Source organism: Lottia gigantea, assembly GCF_000327385.1.
Source record: "Lottia gigantea unplaced genomic scaffold LOTGIsca_84, whole genome shotgun sequence".
In the NCBI taxonomy this organism is placed as follows: Eukaryota; Metazoa; Mollusca; class Gastropoda; family Lottiidae; genus Lottia; species Lottia gigantea.
The window spans coordinates 814,950-837,353 of NW_008710779.1; the positions used below are offsets into that span (position 1 = coordinate 814,950).

A 22,404-nucleotide genomic window follows, 5' to 3' on the forward strand; every position below is an offset into this window, starting at 1 on the left:
TAACATATCTCTATTTTACCCCCTATATCTCCTCTAACATATCTCTATTTTACTCCCTATATCTCCTCTAACATATCTCTATTTTACTCCCTATATCTCTCAAACATATCTCTATTTTACTCCCTATATCTCCTCTAACATATCTCTATTTTACTCCCTATATCTCCTCTAACCTTTCTCTATTTTACTCCCTATATCTCTCTAACATATCTCTATTTTACTCCCTATATCTCTCTAACCTATCTCTATTTTACTCCCTGTATCTCTCTAACATATCTCTATTTTACTCCCTATATCTCCTCTAACATATCTTTATTTTACTCCCTGTATCTCTCTAACCTTTCTCTCTCTCTTTCTCTAATCTTTCTCTATTTTACTCCCTGTGTCTCTCTAACATATCTCTATTTTACTCCCTGTATCTCCTCTAACATATCTCTATTTTACTCCCTATATCTCCTCTAACCTTTCTCTATTTTACTCCCTGTATCTCCTCTAACCTTTCTCTATTTTACTCCCTGTATCTCTCTAACCTTTCTCTATTTTACTCCCTGTATCTCTCTAACCTTTCTCTCTTGCACCTCCTGTGTCCTCTAACCTTTCTTTCCGTGTATCTCTTTAACCTTTCTCTATTTTACTCCCTGTATCTTTCTAACATATCTCTATTTTACTCCCTGTATCTCCTCTAACATATCTCTATTTTACTCCCTGTATCTCCTCTAACCTTTCTCTATTTTACTCCCTATATCTCCTCTAACATATCTCTATTTTACTCCCTATATCTCCTCTAACATATCTCTATTTTACTCCCTGTATCTCTCCAACCTTTCTCTATTTTACTCCCTGTATCTCTCTAACCTTTCTCTCTTGCACCTCCTGTGTCACTCTAACCTTTCTTTCCGTGTATCTCCTTAACCTTTCTCTATTTTACTCCCCGTATCTCTTTGACCTTTGTGACTTGCGGTATTTACAATAGACTGCATGGCAGGAAACCTCATCTTTGAGGATAATGCCTATCGATTTGTTGATGCTCAGACATTTTAATAGTCCGGGCATGGTGTAATAACTGATGAGCCGTTCGTCAAACTACTTTCAACATCAAGCTCATTACAGGTATCATCTATTTACATAAGCTTACTATGTTTTATCGAAATCGGATAGCAGCTGCTCATTCCGGATAGTTCAAGCTGATTTTCTGCTAAGCAAAAGACCTAACATCTGTATCATGCCCGAGTTAAACATACAGCATCATATTTTATTGATAAATCCATGCTACAAAATACAAATTAAAGGAGGAGGTTTTTATACACCTACATCACCCGAGTCCACCCCGTCGGTCCGTTTACAATTGCTCGTAAACACTCCTGGAAATTATTAACACCTTTTGACGAAACTTCGTGTAAGTGTTTGTTATCACCCAAGGATGAACCCTATTGAAAATCAGAAAAATCGAAAAGTTCTTAGTATAAGTTGCCCTTGTTCAAATATTAGCCTGTAAACACTCTAGAAGGCCCAATTTCTGACAGATTTTGACAAAACTTGGTAATATTATTTATTTTCCCATTAAAAAGTTCAAAAGAAGTGTATGACTATTGAATATTTCATACTGGTAATTGTCACTACTGCCAAATATTTTTTATTCAAAATATCAATGCTGCCAGTGGGCGTATATTACCTTGCCTGGTAAGCCATCTTTACATTCGGACTCGCTTTGTACACTTCATCATAATTATATCAAATCTGTTAAAATTATAAAAACATTCACGGTTTTACTATTATAAATATTTATTTATATAGCGCATCTTTCACTTGAGTGCCCAGATGTACTTTCCAAGAACATAATTAGTAAATATCTCTGAGATAGGCCTACATTGTGACAGTGGCTATTGAGGGATTGGGCCATTGGGTAATGTCTAGTCCCGCCTCGGGCCTTTGAAAGGTCAAGGAGCACTTCATGAATTGGGCCTTTGGGTCTCGCCTCGAGAACCCTTAATTTTGCCCTCTCCCACCCACTGCTAGATACGCCCCTGCATTAACACATTCTAAAATTTATTTCAGGTTTTTATTTCATAATTGCATTTAAAACATGTATATCAAGTTGTCCGAGCACTGGACTCTGTCCTTAAGGAAGCCACGGTGCATTAACTTCGGGATGAAAATTGCATATAGAACATTCAGAGGCAGTATGTCTTTGTTTGATAATTACTTTACTATTCTCTGAAGTAGTTTCCAATGCAACACACTTCATACTGCCACACGTCTCCAATATTTCAGAATCAATATCCGATTCTACTACCATGTTTTTCTCACATCGCATAACATATCTGGAGGGCTTCGTTTTCTTTTTACGTATTCGAACAACATTTGACGACTTCGTGACGTCAAGTAAAACGACTCTTTTTCTTCGTGAAATTGCCAGTAGCAATTGACTGGTAGAATCCTGATGTGCAATCATATTGGGTATATTAGACCACTCAAATTGTCTATTGGTTATAAAGACGTCACTCAAACCACTCATACTATATTGAATTTGTGAGGAATGTAAATTTGATTGAAGAAGCTGTAAGGCAACATTTTTATCTTTTACAAGTCTACTTCTTGCTATTAATAATGTCGATTTCCCACTCTCAATATCTTTATAACTATTTATTAAATCACTCAGTGTAACCAACAATTGATTTGATACCAGCACGTTTTCATTAACATACGCGTAGAAATGACTTCTGTACATTTTTTTGGCAGTCTGAAACAACACATTAAGGCTAATGAAGGAAGGACTATTGCACATAATTATTGTGGAATTAAGCGGTATGATTTCAACGTCAGGAAATCTTGTCTTCCATGTTTTTATGTCGCCATATTGTAGAAAGAAGAGCAGACGAACTCTATCAGAAGTGAATAATGATGTCCAGTTGGTGAGATGGTCGATATCTGTGTATTTATCGTGTATAGTTGTCATGACCAGTAAATCAACTTCTCTTTCCGCTGATGAAGTTGACTTCCGAGATGTTGAAGACTGTAAACTTAACACGAGACAACTGAGTATAAAGAATACACCGAAAGAAATGAAAAGCAACACTGTCCATGCTTGATGAGTATCGAAATAAATCCGTCTCAGATATCTTGACATTCTTCTGATAAGCACATTCAGCACAAAAACACACAGAACAACCAAAAAATGTTATTTCAAATTTGTCATAAGTGATAAAGCTTGCTCATAAATTGTCTGAAAAATTTGTGACATATGTTGCTTAATGCAAAGCTGGCTATATATTTATCTGTTTCCAACAGTGATGGGGATTAAAGGAAATTGGGCCTGGTGACACGTTGGGCAAAATAACGACCAGACGTTGGTAAATTTGGGACTAAATTGATGAATGTCACTCCTGGCAATGTTCCTCGTAAATGTATAATTCTTATGATAGTCCCTTCAAGTCGAAGAACGTAAATCTGCTGACCAGATAACATCTTCAGATCTTGCTTTGCAAAGTAATATAAAAGAAACACAAGCTTTGAAAGCACTTGCTTTCTGAAACAAAAACATTTTGTAGTCTGTACTTAAAGCATATTTTGTACAGACTCAAGTATATCATAGTCGGCTGCGACTGTATTCATTTCGATTGACTATATAATTTAATCAGTAATACGAGACAAGTTATCTCCCATTTCTTCAGGGCTGGCTCCAGCTTCCCAGATGCCCAGCTCCCCAGGCGGGGGTACATTGGGAGTAGACTAACTTAATGGGGGGCAAGCTTGGAGGATTAGATTCAAAATCCGGCAGCTCTGCGGAAGCGCATAGGCAAGAGCATCAAACTGAGCATCAGAGAAGCTTCTCCACAAGAATAGGTTTGAAAAGTAGAATTCATTTGGTGTCTTCTAACCCATATTAAGAGGCGAACATGTTAGAAATCTAAATTTGAGTCTTGCTAAATTTTGTTAGAAATGAAGTGGTTGTGCAATTGAGGGGTGGGGTGGGGGTGGCTGGGGTACAAACCCTCTTTTAGGGTTCCCTGTACCCCCACTGGCGACGCCACTGCTTTTACTCTGAAGACTTTTCTTCTGTAACATCTCTATAAATCATTAGAGCAAGTAGAGGTCACAGAATTGTCATGGGGAATCAAAGAAGTAGACATTTAAAAACACAATAATAAGAAATTTGAGAATGGAGGTCAAGAACTGGCAGTCTCAGCTCTAGATGTAGAAACACATCATAGAAACAACAGTTTCTATTTTTAATAATTTTTTAAGAAACACATTTCCTGATTTAGCCAGATAAATTCATTTCATCTATCCCCGTTCTTGACAAAGATATGATGGATAGATTGTTGCATCGTTTGATTGATGGATAAAACTGGCTATCAAGTACATGTAATTGCAAAGAACTTAATCTTTTCCTTAAGCGATGACTCAACCTGTCTCACTGTAAAGAAGTGGGCTGTGGAATACATGCGAGGCACAGGAAGCCTTGACGATGATCTTCGGCCAAGAAAAACCTTCAACAGCAACTATAAACATTACCAGGGTGCATGCAGCCCCGTCGCCAGGAAGGAAATGGTGCCGGGGCTTAGATTTTGTAATCAGAAAACCTAAAAAATTAAAGGCCCAGATAGCACATTTCTGACAATTTTGAGTTGTCAAAAACGTATTAAAATCTATATATTTTTGATTTTGTACAAAGACACTATAAATTTATCAATCTCTGCTGAACTGAAGAAGGTTTTGCTGGGGCTTAATTCTCACTTGCCCCCCACGGACCCCACCCTAGCGACGGACCTGGGTGCATAGTTGATTGACAAATTGACCAGTGTTGTTTGCATCTTTCATCAAGAGTTTTGGAATGACAAAAGTTTCTGCAAGATGGGCGCCAAAGCTCTTTGGCAGAAACGTGTCAGATTCCTGACTTTCCATGACAAATTTTGTCTGGTGATTTCAAGGCCGACTCGTCCTCCTCAGACTTCCACTTGATTTTCACAATGTAAAATTTATAAGTAGGACCCTATCATTGTAGTAATGATGACGTTGGCTGCAAAAACTTTCCTCTTGACCTGCATGCATCCAAACCTTGCAGCAACGAAGGCAAAGGTGTGTTGGCGTCATCTCGACAGTGGCATAATATGTAGGACAATAAGTGAAAACCATTAACTTGGCACGGGTCTTTAACAGTTATGTTTTAGACCATTTTAACCAGCCCTCAAATTACATCATGATTTAATAACTGATAATATGCACCTGCATTATAATCAATTAGCTAATAACACACCTGGTTCGATTGCCTCCCTTTTGTCGCTTTTTTCAAATTTGCTCATTATGACAAAAATAAATACGACTTTATTCAGTCAAATCTATTATTATTCAGAATATTAATTGCGTTGACGAGTATAAAATCGTGCAGGAACAAATTTAGTAAACGAGTTTCTCAAATGGATTCATAAAAGCACCGGGATTATTTTTCCAGGTGTGCGCGTAGTGATATAAGTGGCCCCGCCTTACACTGATTGCTGTGTATGACATTACTGTATAATGGTGATTGATAATTAATTTTCCTTTTACAGATTACTTGTTTTTATTTATCCAAGTTTGTCTCATCTTTTAGCCAACCTAGTATCCAGTTACAGGTAAGCTTAAATATCTCATCTGTTATATTCAAAGAAAGGTGCCCTTCGACTTTCGGAGTTGCTCTCATGACAGGTATTTCGTTGGACAGGAAGGACAAGTCATCACCTTAAATTGACACACCTGAGTGCAGTAGCAGACAACAATTTGAAGGTTGTGATGAATTTCGTAGAAGTGCTCTTAAATGAATAATTCCACTCTTGCAGTCTGCTTGAAATCCCAATAAATTGAGAGTCCAAATAAATTGAGTGCATAGTTAGATCTATATTTGTATGAATGATAGATTGTTAGTCAATACCAGTATCTATTGCAGATGTAAGATCCGGTTCTTTTCACTGGCTGTGATTACTGAACCTTACCTGTTATTTGAAAATTCGTCTTCAAATGTCATTTTGGTAATAGAAACTTGTATGGTTTTGATTGGTTTGCTTAGTCAGTCATTTTCAGTCGTAATTCTGAAGAGTTTTTAATGCTCCAAGACCATCGAAAAGGGTCTTCATACCTAATATGTGCTTGCAAAATATTGCTGAATATGGTCATTTAAATTAATCCTTTTCAGATCCTCTTATTTTCATTTCATGATGTACTGAAATATTGAAACACCCTTCTGTGTCCTCTAATGTCACAATGTTCTTACAATCAATAATATGAGGCTTTGTTTTGACGAAATGAAACAGACATTTGAGATATTCTGATCAATGGGACCTGAAAACATTCTAAGACAAATGATACACGTCTGAAAGAAAATATTGAAAGTGGCAAAAGTTTGCAATGATGTAATATTTATCTATAACATTAAAGACATCTTAAGAATCCAAAAGTTTGGAAATTTGCCAAGGTCAGGTTATGTACTTCATACTGAAAGTGGAAGTTATCAAATTTTTGTTTTCGATTTCTGAGTAAGAAGAATGTATAAACTTACAATCATGACATTGATATGCTCTGCATAAATATCAGATTGTATTGGCCATAAATATCAGATTGTATTGGCCATTGGACTCTGCATAACTTAAAATTTGATGAACATGTAACTGAAACTAAGTATGGAAGTATTTGTGAAGTAAATCTAAATCTAACAATTGACTTGCAACCATTCTTATCATGCATAGAAAACTCATCTTGTTCAATGTTCAATTTACATGAGATATGAATGCTCTTCATTCTACACATAAATGATCTCTTGACAGTAAGAAATTGATAAAGAGAAGGCTAATAGTAATACATCTGCATTGTTGCAGAATTTTGTAAATTTATCACCTTATTTCAATTCAATTTCATTCCAGACTGTGAAAAATGGATGGAGGGAGGAAGGTTTGGGTACCTCACCAAACTGATGGTTTCAAACTTGGTCGTATAGTAGATATAGGAACTGACTCCATTGCTATTGAACCTTTTGATGCACCAGGAACAGTAAGTTGTTTTTTTATTTTGTAGCTTTTTCATCTCCAGGAAGCTATAGTGGTTTGACTAGGGGAGGGGTCGGGTCAGGGATCAATCTTGGCACAGGTCAATTTGATTTTTTACTTGAAACAAAAACAAAGAGCAGTCTGCCAAAAAATAAGCTCTGCATAAGAAAATATCTATAGTTTGCAAATTTAAAATTGTGGGCCATTGTTGCTGATCTATCAAAACTAACTCATTCCACACTGCATGGCTTTGTATTTATTAGCACAATTAGGAGTAAATATGTAAAGTGTTAAACTGTATTTGATTTAAATATCCACAGGATGTTCTGATGATAGCTTATTCAAATTTGTCATTGGCATATAGTCATGTAACTTTTATAGATCTAAATTTTAGACTTCTTGATTTATGAACATAATTTTGTTTTATATTTTAGACTATCAATGCTATCTATGATAGAACATTTCCAGCTGAAGAATATGATAATAAAGATTGTGAAGATAATTGTAAGTTTGTAATCTTTATAATATCAATATTGCTAGTAATTTTAGTTAGTTTTGTCAACAAGTTGCATTTTCTTGATTCCTCGAGTCTTTTGACAGATTATTCCAAAAATATACAAATATAACATCTTTCACTGGAATAAATATTTTAATCCAAATAAGATTTTTTATAATTTTCCTCATTTAGACCACTGTTTAATTTATAACTGGACACAATTATATGGATAACAATTACTTTAATAAATAGTTATTCATTAAAGTAATTGTTATCCATAAAATTGTGTCCAGTTATTCATATCCCAGTTACTAAATGCCACTCTGGGATGTTTTAATTTATATATTGTCACAAACAGCATTCCATTTCCCCTGTCGAAATCTGACAAATGGCCTTATTGGCCATCAAAAAAGTGCCCCAACCTGCACACTTTAGGTATACTAAAGTGTCAGTGCTTCTTATTCTGACAAGTGCTAATAATTTTGTTGATTGATATCAAATGTAATGAATAAAAACTGAATATTCAAACAATTCGCTTATAGTTATTAAAATGGATCGTTATATTCACTAAACCAGGGGAACAGTCTGTTCAACCATGAAGTATTTTAACCTGTATAAAAAATAGGTGGACACCATCACAACCTGCCTAACTATTTAAAGAAACTTCATGGTTTCGGCTTCATGAAGCCACTAATGATTTTTTTAATGATTATCATTGGCTTAGAAAAAATATCTCATGGCTCATCAGATGTTTTTGATCAACAATTTCTTTATCTTTGAAATACTCTTTTGTTTACTTCCATTTATTAATGGCATTGTACAAAGATCAATTTATATGTTGATATCTTAATTTATCCCATTGTACACTACGTGGCATGTAAACAGCCTATTCCAGTGATAGTATATTTATTACAGAATTCATTGACATTTATTGTGCTTTTGTTTATAATTAGGTGCTTTGATGTACTTAAATGAAGCCACCTTACTTAATAATGTACGAATCAGATATATGAAAAACCAAATCTATGTAAGTAGCATTTAATGAATTAATAACTGTTTCCATGGTTACCATTTACAATTGATTTTGTAGTAATTTACAGTGTTTATAGGTAGAGCTATTGTATTCCTTATAGAATGAAAACAATGACTGTAATGTATGTTTGAAATTTGAGGTCAGATGTCAGAAACAAAACCTCATGCAAAAGGCATTTAGTCTTATTATTTACTTAGTAGTTGAAATAATGGCTTTTTCATTTGAAATATTTACTCAAAGACCACATTCTCTGAATATTTTGCAAAAGTGAAAAATCCTAAAAATCATTATTATCCTTCATTACTTAGCTTTCATGAATGGTTGACCTACAAACAAAAAAAAAAAAAAAAAAGTTCCAACAAAATCAATACTTTGATTGTACTAATGGTTAGCCTTTAGAATTTTAAAGAGTAAGCAAATTTTCCCTCATTGCACACATGGACCTGTTTCTGAAAAAAATTGCAATAAAATTGAGGTTATGTTACCTTTTACCTTTGGTACAAAAACGAGATATTTTGAAAAAAATTGATTCATTTGAAAATGAAGTTATAACCCAGTTAGCCTGAGAGTTATAAAGATATTGATATAGAAGTTATAATGATGATTATTGTCTAGTGTTAATTAGGAACAGTAATAAGATATTGTATATCATATTACTAATTACTTACTCTGTATAAATACATGTCACTAATTAGTATTTTGCTTTAAGGTTTAGTCTAATAACAAACAGTGCTGGGAACACTAGACAATTTCACTGAGAATTGTGTTTGTAATATAGAATTTCGAATAACACTTCGATTAATCTTGTCTTTAGAAAAAAGATTAGGCTATGCCACTGTTCTGGCAAAATTTTACTCATTGCACACTGCGCTATTTCATATGAACCATAGTGATCTACTTTACACGGACTGGAAGTTTGAATTAACAATTATGAAATATTTATTTCAGACTTACACGGCCAATATACTCATTGCTGTTAATCCTTATTATGAAATGCCAGATTTGTATTCAAGTAACACTATAAAGAAATATCAAGGCAAATCATTGGGTACACTACCACCTCATGTATTTGCCATTGGTAAGTACCGTTAAGATTGATACTGAAAATGGTATAGAAACTGTAAATGAATGGTCACTATGTGAAGGATTTGGTCTAGAATATTGATTGAGTTCAATTGTACACACAATTTATATATATATATAGTAATATATATATATATAGCATTTTGTGTTTTGAACCACACTGGAAGCAAAGTTCATGTCAGATGACCCCAACCTTATCAATTTATTTTAAACTTTTAGTGTCCTGTTCAGGTGTGTAACTAAAGAAGGAGCACCCCAAAAAATGGAGTTTCCTCCCCGAAAAAAAAGATCTGACGACCAATCATCAATGCAAATAAACATCATACTCTGTTGTCCCTCGGAATATATTATTGCCATTGAACAATCACATTCGCTGTGGGCCTGGCCTAGTCAAAGAATCAAATCCCAAACTTGTCTTGAGGAGCGAAATAGTCTCAAAATTACAGAAAGAATGAATAAAAATGCATTGATTTTATTTTTATAGCTGATAAGGCTCATCGTGATATGAAAGTTAATAAAGTTAGTCAGTCTATTATTGTTAGTGGTGAATCTGGAGCTGGTAAGACAGAATCAACAAAATATATCTTAAAGTATCTAGCTGAAAGCTGGGGTACACATGCTGGTCCTGTAGAACAGAGAATTCTAGAATGTAAGTGTTCAACTCATCAACATTATCCTTTACAGCCTGACGCTGATGTAAGACTGAAAAACCACCATTATACCAATATGTTGTTTGCATTTTGAGTTTTGTTTTGCAGTTTAGATCTTTAGATCTTGGATTTCTTATTACAAGATACCACCTCAATTTCTTAGTCATCTACTATTGATTATCATTACATGGTTTTATTTTGGAATGTTTTATTTTAGCTAATCCCCTTCTGGAAGCATTTGGTAATGCCAAGACTGTCAGAAATAACAACAGTAGTCGTTTTGGAAAATTTGTTGAAATCCATTTTGACAATAAGGTTTGGGAAATGCATTATTTTTAACCAGCTTAAAGTAAATTTCCCATGCAACAAAAATGAAGATTGGGTTTCAGTCTTCTGCTAAACGACATAGTGTTTAAATTGGATTGTGGATTACAGTCTGCAAATTTCAAAAACATAATTTGTATTAATATTGAATATGGACTGAATTTTGGACAAGCTGAAAGTTTTTTCAGCTATTTACGATGTTATGTTTACATTTTATACAGAAATCAGGTTTGATTCAGATTTTTACTAAATTAAAAATGCTTATCTTTGAAACATTTCATTAAATTGTACAACGTCAACTCATCTCCTTTTTTTGATTTGAAACGCTAATGTCTGCTTTGTTGCTCTACAATCTTTATTTATTTCAGTCTTCAGTTTGTGGTGGATTCATATCCCATTATTTATTAGAGAAGTCCAGAATTTGTACTCAGAGTAAAGAAGAGAGGAATTATCATATATTTTACCGACTTTGTGCTGGAGCACCTGAAGATTTAAAAACTAAACTGAAACTTGGAGCACCTGATACATTCCAAGTAAGTCTAAACTATTAATAAAATCTGTAATGGCTTTGTTGTTGTTTTGGTAGATTTTATGTAGTTGTCATCATCTTGGCTTTTTTCCAAAACATTTCTATGATCTGAAGGATTATAAGACACAGGTTAATGTCCATTTTAAAGAAATTCTGAAGTAGGTTTATTTAATGATGAATGCAGACTTGCATGTATATTGTGCACCCACTTTGATATCCATAGTAGGCATTACTGAGTTACAGTAATTTGATGATACAATCAGGCATAAAGGTATGTGAAGTTGTTATCAGATCTTAAGTAAAGTAGCTCCCCTCAAAAAATAAATTTACAGTTTCAAAAGATAAATAGTTACCTTAGTGATGTATATTTAGAAAAAAGGCAAGATGATTGATATTTTAGTGTTGTATTGTAATGAATAGAGAGTGCTTTTGAATGACCTTGGCTGTTATCAGTGCTTGAGGAAACAGCTGGCTTTAAATCAGAGAATTGCAAGCTTTAAAGTGGGCATTTGACCAATATGGATCTGTCAATTGGTCTGGAGTAATGGCATTAGCACATTGGTTAAGTGATGGTATAGATGGTTGCTTAGAGAGCATGGTTTTAAAGAAATAGCATCTTACCATTGGTCAAGGTAGAACAAAGTTCATCTAATACCTTGACTACGTAAGCCAACTTTCTTGCAACATAGATGATGGTAAATTCAGTAATTTGATTGGATTGTACGCCAGTAAATACAGCCAATCAGAGCCCTTGACAGAAAGTGTGTTAATAATAGGCCATAATTTTTACAGTTTTTCTGTTGAGGACTCTGATTAGCGGTATTTGCTGGGGTACAATCCAATCAGATTGCTACATTCCCTGATACAAGAACAGTGACTATTGTAGTCAAGGTATAATACAAGCTTCATAATACCTTGACCATTGTGAAGATGAAGAAATGGTTGTTGTTGTTCCTTATTTGTATTTTTGCACTGCTTATTGCATGTTATTGCACTAAATTGTTGTCTATTTATTGTATAGTACATTAGACAAGGCTGTACACAGTATTTTATTTCACGGGCTTCAGAAAAGAATTTGAATGCCGATAGAAAGAGTCAAGAGGTAAGATTACTACAGATTTGATACAAGAAGATTATTGAAATGGTCAAAAGCTGTTAAATTAGAATAAGAAATGTGTGATAAAGTGTATAAAAGTTTGTAGGTTGCAAGACACTAATTAATCCATGTTTACATTACAAAAATTCCTTGAATAATAATAATGGAATACATGACAAATTAAATCGTTCTGAAAACAGTTCCAATTTGAGAGCCAAAAGGTTTAGTGGTCTCGGCACAATACAAAAAAACACATAAAATTTGATAGTGTAATAGTTATCCAGTCTGATAAGTTTATGCATCTTGGCATCTTTTCCCACAATGTTTTTGTCTTTATCTGTGTTACTAGGACATCTATTTCATATTTGATAATTACAAGACAATATTTATGCACTATATATAAAAATTATATCTATAAATGAAACTATGAAACTATATATGAGTTTAGAAGAAGATACACTATATATAAGTTACAAGACAATATTTATGTGTTGAGAAGAAGATACACTATATATAGGTTACAAAACAATATTTATGTGTTGAGAAGAAGATACACTATATATAGGTTACAAAACAATATTTATGTGTTGATAAGAAGATACACTATATAAAAGTCTGTAGGTTACAAGACAATATTTGGGTGTTGAGAAGAAGATACACTATATATAGGTTACAAAACAATATTTATGTGTTGAGAAGAAGATACACTATATATAAGTTACAAGACAATATTTTCAAAACAATACTATATAAAACTCTATAGGATACAAGACAATATTTGGGTGTTGAGAAAGATACAGTATATAAAAGAGACAAGACAACATTTGGGTGTTGAGAAAGACGATACACTATATAAAATGTTGACTGTATTGTTGACGATATCAATATTGACCATGTGACTAGTAGAAAATTCTTCACCATGTTGTGTTGACACAGTAAACTGTATCTTTCTCATTGTTGCTGTCCTATTCTTCTTTTACAATAAAACATCAATATACTTCCTCATAACTCATTGTGTTATCTTTGTGTGTTATCTTTTCTTCAAAACTTTGTATAGTACTCATACATTTCAACAGATTTACATAAAGGGATTGTCAAGTGTTTTCTGAATTTTTAATGTGTATCCGGGAAACAGATGGGATCAATTTGCTTGATTCCAATTATCAATCAGACGTCTGTGGCTTCACCAGAAATAAGTTTAATAAGTTTTTGGTGACGTCACTAATTGCAAAATATACTCTATCACACAAGGCCCTTCACTTTTAGTGACATCATCAAACATTTATTTCTAGTGAAATTGCAGGAACCACAGACATCTGACTGAAAATTTGAATGGTACAAATTGATGCTATCAGTGTCCCTGATACACGTAAATAGAAAAATCTTTACAATCCCTTTAAATATCATCTGTCACTTATCTCAAAATATGATTTATCACATAAGGCCCTTCACAATTAGTGATGTCACCAAACACATATTTCTAGTGGAATTGCAGGAACCAAAAACATCTGACTGAAAATTGGTATGGTACAGATTGATGCTATCAATGTCCCTGAAAGTTTTTTTTTAGAAAACCTCTTTAAGTATCATCTGTATCAAAGGTGAAATACATCATTGTATGTATTGTACAATGTCCATGTCCAACAGTGGATGGAAGGATGGAACTTTCAATATTCACAAAAAATAGTTCTGGCATTCATTGAATACAATTGGTATTTATAAGATTCCTTGTAGTGCTAAAACATTAAGCATACTGATTTTTATATCCATAGGTATTATTTGCATAAATCCAGTTTACAAAAATCATATCAAATTTTTTCTTTAAAATGTCCAAATCTGCACACAAAAAAACAGTTTATAGTAAAATTTACAGTCTGGTACTTACTATATGAATAAAGATTTGTTTCTTGTATTTTTTTCTCTGCAAATCTTTAGTTCATTCTTTGGGGGTTCTTTCATTATAGCTTTTACATTTATTGTGGCTGTTGCAGTACACTGGGCAGAAGAATGTTTACTCTATCCCAAGATACATTGCATTTATATCTTAGACTATCCATGATTGCATGTGTACCCCATGAAATTTGTAGGCAAGGGTACTTGAATTGCGATGGTACCGGTATAGGTTTTCTTCATATTAGACTCAAACTGTTCACTGTTGTGGCCTCTTGACTTCTCAACTGTTTCTGGTTTGGGAATATATTATTCTAATTTAATAATTTCAGTACTTGAAGAAGGGTAGTTTGAAAGATCCTGTATTAGATGATGTACGAGATTTTAATGTATGTAATGAAGCTATGACTAAGATGGGTATAAATAATGAAGATAGATTAGGAATATTTACTATTGTAGCTAGTGTACTACATCTTGGTAACATTAGCTTTGAAGAAAATCATGAAGATACCAAAGGTAGGAATGCTGTTTCTATTTCTCCATTAATTGATAATTAATTACTAACTCATGAAGATGTGGACATCGTCAATAATATCTGTTTTCTCTATTTTTTTATGCCCTGTCTACCAGCTAGTCCTTGGTCAGACCTCTTGGCATTGATCTTTCTCGGATTACAACTTTGTCAACTGAAATAATGAGGACAGATGAGTTATTCAAAGTCACCAGACTTTAATATGCTTACTGTGATAGGACCCACAACAATCATTTGTTTGACGTATACAATTCCTTTGGATTCTGACAAAATTCTCCTGTAACAGCTTCTGGACTTTATAATTCATAACATTGTAATATTTATAGGTGGCTGTATGATCACTAAAGCAGCTGAAGATTCTCTAGTAACAGCTGCTGGTTTGATTGGTGTGAATAAAGAAGAACTAAGAGAATCTTTAACATCAAGAGTAATGCAAACATCTAGAGGTGGTGTTAAAGGCACTGCTATCAAGTGAGTTTATTGTCTTACCTGTTTATACTAGAAATATTAAAACTTGAATCATGTCATTACGCGTTTTATGCTGTATAAATGATGCTGACCCAATCTTGAAAGCTCTTGTTGCCTCTTGCATTTTCTTGCATTGAAATATACATAAACCTGTTCCACCTTTTTTTATCAAGCAGACTTCTTTCTTCTGATAGTTTCTCAGCTTTACGAATAGGAAGGATTTGATAAAAAACAGGATATTTTATGCTTCTTTTTCTTTCCAGAGTACCTTTAAAAGCTGGTGAAGCTCAAAGTGGACGTGATGCCTTAGCTAAAGCTATTTATTCTAAACTATTTGATTATATAGTACGACGTGTAAATGAAGCTATACCATTTGGTTCCTCCATGAATTATATTGGTGTATTAGATATTGCTGGTTTTGGTAAGTACTTCGAGCTTTGACTTCAGGAAGTAATTGAAATAATATACCAGTTGATAGAGTTCAATTTGAGAACCATATCTGACGTCGGCTTATCTTGTGGTGCATCATAACCATAGAAGTGTAAGACTGTAGTCACTAAAAGACTGTGTTACTTAGTTAGAAACAATGATAATGAAAATATCAACAAGTGGGGAACACTCAAAACTTCTATAGTTATGGTCACTCCGTGTAATAGTCTTCTTATTGCATATTGTCTCCTTCTAGGTTATCAAACATTACAAAAACTTCAGGTTATCTTTCCATTTCCCTTTTATGCCCAAAAATGTGTCGTGATTATGGTCCTAGTGTGAGAGAGCTTCTTGAACTCATGAAAGACATTTAGAAATTTATTTCCAGTTTCTAAAATTTCCAAACTTTATTTTCTAACAATTTGTATGTGATATATCAATTGTAAATAATTTTGATAATTATTTTTAAGCATAATGTACATGTATTTTTCAGAATATTTTCAAGTGAACAGTTTTGAACAATTCTGTATTAATTATTGTAATGAAAAACTTCAACAATTTTTTAATGAAAGAATTCTAAATGAGGTAAATGAATTAAGTAGGATTCCATTTTTTTTTATGACACCCTCCTGTAATTCAGAAGATATAGTTTTGAGGAACTTGCCAAGGTCATCAGCTTCTTGCATACTAACTGAGATTAGAACACATGACCACCATTTTTCAATGTATGACAATTTAAAAACTGTATAACTATTTTCAGGAACAAATTCTGTATGAGAAAGAGGGATTAAATGTTCGTAAAATTCAGTGGACTGATAACCAAGATTGTATAGGTATGTAATCATTTGTCTTACTTTGAAGTTGTTCGGATGGGACAATAAACCGAGGCTGCAGGCTGTGCACGTTAAAGATCCCTCGACAGTTGGAAATCGAAAAAGTGCAGGCTAATGCTGCTGTCCTGGCAAAATTTCCCTCATTGCACCCTGCATGGCGTTGCCCGTCTTCATTAGCCCACATGGTGCAGAAAAGTAGGACGTAAAACTCCATTCATTTAATTTCATTTGTCTTACTTTGAGAAGACCAGGCCCTGTTCTGCAAATATATTTACTGCACCTATGGTTGCTTAGCAATTATTTCCTGGCTGGCTAACATGTCAGTTCAGAGTTCAATCTCTAGGTTGAGATGGTAATTTTGGATTTTGAACACTGCTGTTTTCCACGGTTGTATCTTGTTGTTTGAATGGGACAATAAACTGAGGTCATGTGTGCTCTGAACTGTGCACAGATTCCTCTACAGTTAGATATAAAAAGCAAATGGGCTCATGTCTTGGCAAAATGCAAACACTGCACTCCCCATATTCAATAGTCCAATCAGGAGTAAGTTAGTAAGATGTTAAACTATATTGACTTTTATTGTAGAACTAGTAGAGACTAAAGGAAGTGGTATATTTGAATTACTAGATGAAGAAAGTAAATTACCAACACCTAAACCTGAACATTTTACAGCTGAAGTTCATAATAGAAATAAAAATCATTTTAGACTGAGTGTAAGTATTGTTATGGATCGAAATCTTCTAAGTATTTGCTCTCCATGAAGAAGAGCTCTTGAATCGCAGATGAACTAGATGTCTAGATTCTAATTCTAATATGTGATACGAGTACATCTGCACGATGTGAAAATGAAAATTCAGGCATTTCATTGGCTTTTGATATATTATCTGTTGGTATAACTTATTGACAAAATACCAATAATACATTCATGACTGTTAAATATATTAAACTGTTTATTTCAGCATCCACGTAAATCAAAATTGAAAAGTCATCGTGGCTTGAGAGATGATGAAGGATTTTTAATTCGTCATTTTGCTGGTGCTGTTTGCTACCATACTGTAAGTACATACTGAATTTATACATCTTAATATGTATCAGGGATATTAAAAGCCTTGATTTACAATTTTCAATCAGACGTCTGTGGTTCTTGCAATTCCACTTAAACTAAGTGTTTTATGACATCAGTAGAATCGTAAGAACCAAAGATTGAAAATTGGAATGGTGCAAATTAATGCCCTTTACAATCTCTTTAAGTTTTTTCAAATTTTTAACCAACTTGTCCTTACTGAATCCAGAACATTGTGAATTTCAATGACAAACTTCAGTCTTTTCTGATAGTGACACTTGTTATTTTTACAGACTCAGTTTATAGAGAAGAATAATGATGCTCTACACGCATCACTGGTATTCTTAGTACAAGACAGCAAGAATAAACTGGTACAGAAATTATTTGAAGGTACTAAAGTACAAGCTGGCAAACTACAATTTAGTAGTGTTGGTACTAAGTTCAGACAACAATTAACTGTTTTGATGCAAAAACTTAGTAGTACTGTAAGTATCATTTTGCGCTATATTTTGTATTCTAATTTTGGTATATCCATATATAACTAAAAGGGCCTTCACACCATAACGATCACCAGGTGTATGGTTGGAATAAGAATAGCAATCAAAAGTTTTGAGTGCAACTCTCATGCATCTGACCATTTTCATTATTCTCAAACATACGCTTACTGAAAGCACTATGGTGTGAGGTCACCTATAGGATGTGTATGAATGCCCTTATTTCTGTGCTCAATAGAAATATACAGTTTAATTTGTAATTTGACACTTCAGAACTCACTTCTCTTCAGTACATTCCACACTTAAAAGTAAAAAATTGATTGAATTTTTGTCAATATAATAGCGTTTTAAGGCTAGTTTTACCATTTGGAAGCAGCTGTTCCTATTCAGATAAAAATAATAGATGGAATTTTTCTTATTTCTAATAGATATATCACAGAAATACACTTTTTAATGTGAAACAAACTTTTCTCTTTTAGGGCACAAATTTCATACGATGTATTAAACCTAATTCAAAGATGGTGGATCATTTGTATGAAGGAGCTCAAATTCTGAGTCAATTGCAATGTGCTGGTAAGTAATAGTGGAGGCCTTTCATTGGCCATTTTGTGCTTCAGCCCTGCTTGTATGCTTTTCTTCAAAACTTGGAACTTTTTTCCTTTAAATATAATTTTGAAAAGAAACATGCAGTAACTTCTTTTCAATATTTATAGAACTTTATGTGAAAAAGTAGCATTAGACAATTTTAACGTTAGACGTTGATTAAAGTTCCAATCAGTGCAGAATTCTGACACATGAATTTTAAATAGTTGTGGCCAAATGAAGTATGTCAACTAAACTGAACTGGCTATGATTAGGAAAGTGTGACAGTAATGATATAAAAGAATATGATTATATTTTAGGTATGATATCTGTATTAGATCTGATGCAGCAAGGTTTTCCATCACGTACTCAGTTTTCTGATTTATATAATATGTATAAATCATATTTACCACCTGAACTCTCTCGTTTAGATCCTAGATTATTCTGTAAGGTAAGAAAAATATTTATTAGGAACTTCCATTTATCTTATTGTATTTTCTCTTGAAAGCAGTGACCACGTTCATTGAAGTTACAAACAATATTCAAGGTTCCAATTTTTAGCCTGTAAACACTCTTAGAAAGAACAATTGACAACTGTGGTAATATTATTCAGTATTGCCCCAAAAAGTTCAAAAGAAGTGTATGACTGAAGGTTGAATATTTCATGCTGGTGATTGTTACTGTACTGCTACAGTGGGCATATATTACCTTTGCCTGATAAGCTATCATAAGTATTCATGGCTATGTTTGTATGTTGGTATTGCATATTTCAGGCTCTATTCAAAGCACTAGGTCTGGATGATAAAGACTTTAAATTTGGATTAACTAAAGTATTTTTCCGACCTGGAAAATTTGCTGAGTTTGATCAAATTATGAAGAGTGATCCTGAGAATTTAGCAGCACTGGTTAAGAAAGTCAAGAAATGGTTGATTTGCTCTCGATGGAGAAAAGCTCAATGGGGAGCTCTATCTGTTATTAAATGTAAGATATGATTATAATAGAGTAAACAAGAGCTAATACTTATTAGTACCATACTCTAGGTGTCTTAAGAAAAAGCCTTTTCTCTAGCCAAGATATATTTGTTCGGGAGGAGCTTTTACAGGCTGGCTAGATCCCCCACTCTCAACTTTCTTAAGTGTCAAATTTGGGAAAGTACCGGTAATCCATATAAATGTCGAAAACTGTCTAAATTTAGTTATAAAATTCCTAGTTTTAACCCATTTAAGGCCAATCCCTTAGTTTCGTCAATATGTGCTGGATAGCCTGCTTTTAGTTACTGAGTAAAGAAAATTATTCAAAATATTTTGGTTCTTTTTCAGTGAAGAACAAGATTAAATATAGAAATAGCATGTATATTAAGATACAGAAAACAGCTAGAATGTGGAAATGTAGACGTGCATTTAAACCCAAGTAAGTCATTTCTTTCAATTTTAATGAGATCTTTTAAACAAGGAGCATTACATGATGTTGCCTTTCTTCTCCCAAAATCGTTACAAGATACTCAGCCATGTAGATGATTACAAAATTGATAGTCTATAACATCCTATACCTCTTTGTGTTTTTGATCGCATACAAACTAGATGTAAGAATTTTATTCTTAAAGTGACATGGAAAGCTTGTATCCAATAATATTGCCAATGACAATCATCCTATTGACCATTTATAGCTCTTTATTTTTCTATTGCTTGCAAACCAAATTTCAGATTATCATTCTGAAAGGTTATATGGGTGTCGACCCTCAGAAGCACAGGAACAGGTATAACATTTAGGGTAATGTTATATATATATTGATGTTATTTCTAGGTATGAAACAGTAAAGAAAGTAATAGGTCTACAGGGACAAATGGCATTGATGGGACAAATTGTCTCACAGTTGAAGAAAGATAAGGAAGCTGCCACTAAACAAGTTAAAGATTTTGATCATGTTTTATTAGAAAACTTAAAGAAAATAAGAGTAAGTATTGTTATTTGATTGTTTTGGTCTTAAAATTTATAATGGTAGAAATATTAGGCATTGTCACATAAGGTGTAGAATATAAGGACCTTAAACTCAATTCATTTCATTTTCCTGCCAATGTCCTCTATTGTTTTGTCTCCCGTCTTCATTAGCCCAATTAGGTGCAGAAGAGTAGGACGTAAAACTCTATTCATTTCATTTCTGGTCTGGTCTTTTAGTCAATTGAATTTTGTCCTAGTATGAGTTATTGCCCTTGTTCTTGAAAACGCATTCAATTTTTAGCACACAAACACTCTAGAAGGCACAATTCTTGATTGATTTTGACAAAACTTGGTGTGAGTGTTTGTTATCAACCAAGGATGAACCCTATCGATTCAGAATATCAACTTCTAAGAGTAGTAATGATAGTCTAGCACAATCAAAGTTAAGATGAGACAAAGAGGATCTGGATGGATATGAAATGCATAATGGTAAAAAAAGACACCTACAGTTTGGTCGTCATTTCAAAAGTGAGGCATGTGCCTCCATTACGCAACAGATTTGCCTCGATTGCCTTTGTATAGAAAAGAACGTGTTGTATTTGAATATTCTATATATTCTAGTCATCCAATATGAAACGTCAAGAACTAGATAACCTATACAATAGTTTAACTGTAAATATGGATCAACAATTAGCTGGCTTAAAGAAGAAGTTGGAAGAACAAAAAAATGCTGAGGAACAAGAAAGATTACGAAAAATACAGGTAAATTTTTTTTTTATGCTGCATTTTGTACCTCTTAGATAAATGCTTCCAGACAGTTTCTCATTAGGAAATAGACTTCAAAACTGAGTGAATGAATACCGTAAGCAACCAAAATTTCAACATTGCAGCAAATCTTAATTAAACACTGCAAATTACAAGAAAATTGAATTTTTAATTTATTTATTATACAATTTTTAGGAAGAAATGGAAAGAAAAAAGAAGCAAAAAGAAGAAGAGGAACGAAAACGGCTAGAAGAAGAAAAACAAAGAAAATTGTAAGTTATAAGTTTACTTTCATTTTAAAGATGGGTTCCCTTATTTTCATTTATGAAAATGAAAATTCTAATACTTATATGAATAGAAAGTAGTTCTAATGACTTGGAAAAATACTAGTATGTCTCACATGTCAATAATTAATTCATAATTAGCTTAATTAGAAGAGAATTACCAGCAGAATTCCAATGAGTGACTGATCGAGAAAGGTCAAAAAGTCTTTTTATGTTTATCCACATGTACATACATGGACATAACATGATTGGAAAAAACTAATTATATGCAATAAGAACTTAATGATATGATTAAGAATACATGATAATTCATTAGAAAGACCAATTAATCTAATAGTTTGCTAAAAAAAATAAGGAAACCCATCTTTAAGTTGTGGATATTAAATATGTTATTGATTTTAAAATGTATCTGGAGACCATTTTTTCAAAGATCTAATCTAAAATATACTATATATACAATTTTTTCAGAATACTTGAATTTGATATTTGCTGTTGTGCCAACAAGTCTATATCAAAATATTGTACAGTTGTTAGAAAAGATGATTGTAAAGTTTTTTTCTCGCAAAATTGCATTCCTTTTTTTATTTTGATTTATTAAAGATGGTTTTATTTGTAGGAAAGCTGAAATGGAGACTAAACGTAAGAAGGAAGATGATGAAAGAAAGAAGCAAGAGGAAATGGATAGAAAAGCAGCTGTAAGTTTGATAATATCAGTTTCCATGACAACATGACTGGTGTTGACTGCTATGCTTTTGCCTTTTGGTTATACTCTCCTTTTACTACAACCATGCATAGTTTCCTAGCATAGGCCTACAACAAATGAAGAAAAAAACACTGATAAAAAGGAATCAATGTATATGTACTGGTTACTGTATGCCCCATTTGTAAAGGAAAAAAAT

The 22,404-nt window shown here is 33.2% G+C and overlaps 2 protein-coding genes across 2 annotated transcripts; one reads left to right on the top strand and one right to left on the bottom strand.

Moving 5' to 3' along the window:
- Positions 1-2,119: 2,119 nt before the first annotated feature.
- On the bottom strand, positions 2,120-6,001 carry LOTGIDRAFT_169314 (hypothetical protein; the record flags this gene model as incomplete). Its single annotated transcript, XM_009067630.1, has 2 exons — positions 2,120-3,035; positions 5,970-6,001. The coding sequence occupies 2 exons, from the start codon at positions 5,999-6,001 to the stop codon at positions 2,120-2,122; spliced, it is 948 nt and encodes a 315-aa protein (XP_009065878.1).
- A 902-nt stretch (positions 6,002-6,903) lies between these two features.
- LOTGIDRAFT_133465 (hypothetical protein) lies at positions 6,904-21,260 on the top strand (the record flags this gene model as incomplete). The annotated part of the gene is made up of 22 exons (XM_009067631.1): positions 6,904-7,020; positions 7,451-7,520; positions 8,466-8,539; positions 9,494-9,623; positions 10,113-10,277; positions 10,496-10,593; positions 10,971-11,135; positions 12,153-12,233; positions 14,450-14,633; positions 14,976-15,120; positions 15,381-15,538; positions 16,040-16,131; positions 16,307-16,379; positions 16,965-17,092; positions 17,339-17,434; positions 17,736-17,927; positions 18,416-18,509; positions 18,839-18,969; positions 19,292-19,499; positions 19,838-19,928; positions 20,322-20,472; positions 21,078-21,260. 22 exons carry the CDS (start codon positions 6,904-6,906, stop codon positions 21,258-21,260), a joined length of 2,826 nt encoding a protein of 941 aa, XP_009065879.1.
- Positions 21,261-22,404: the final 1,144 nt, after the last annotated feature.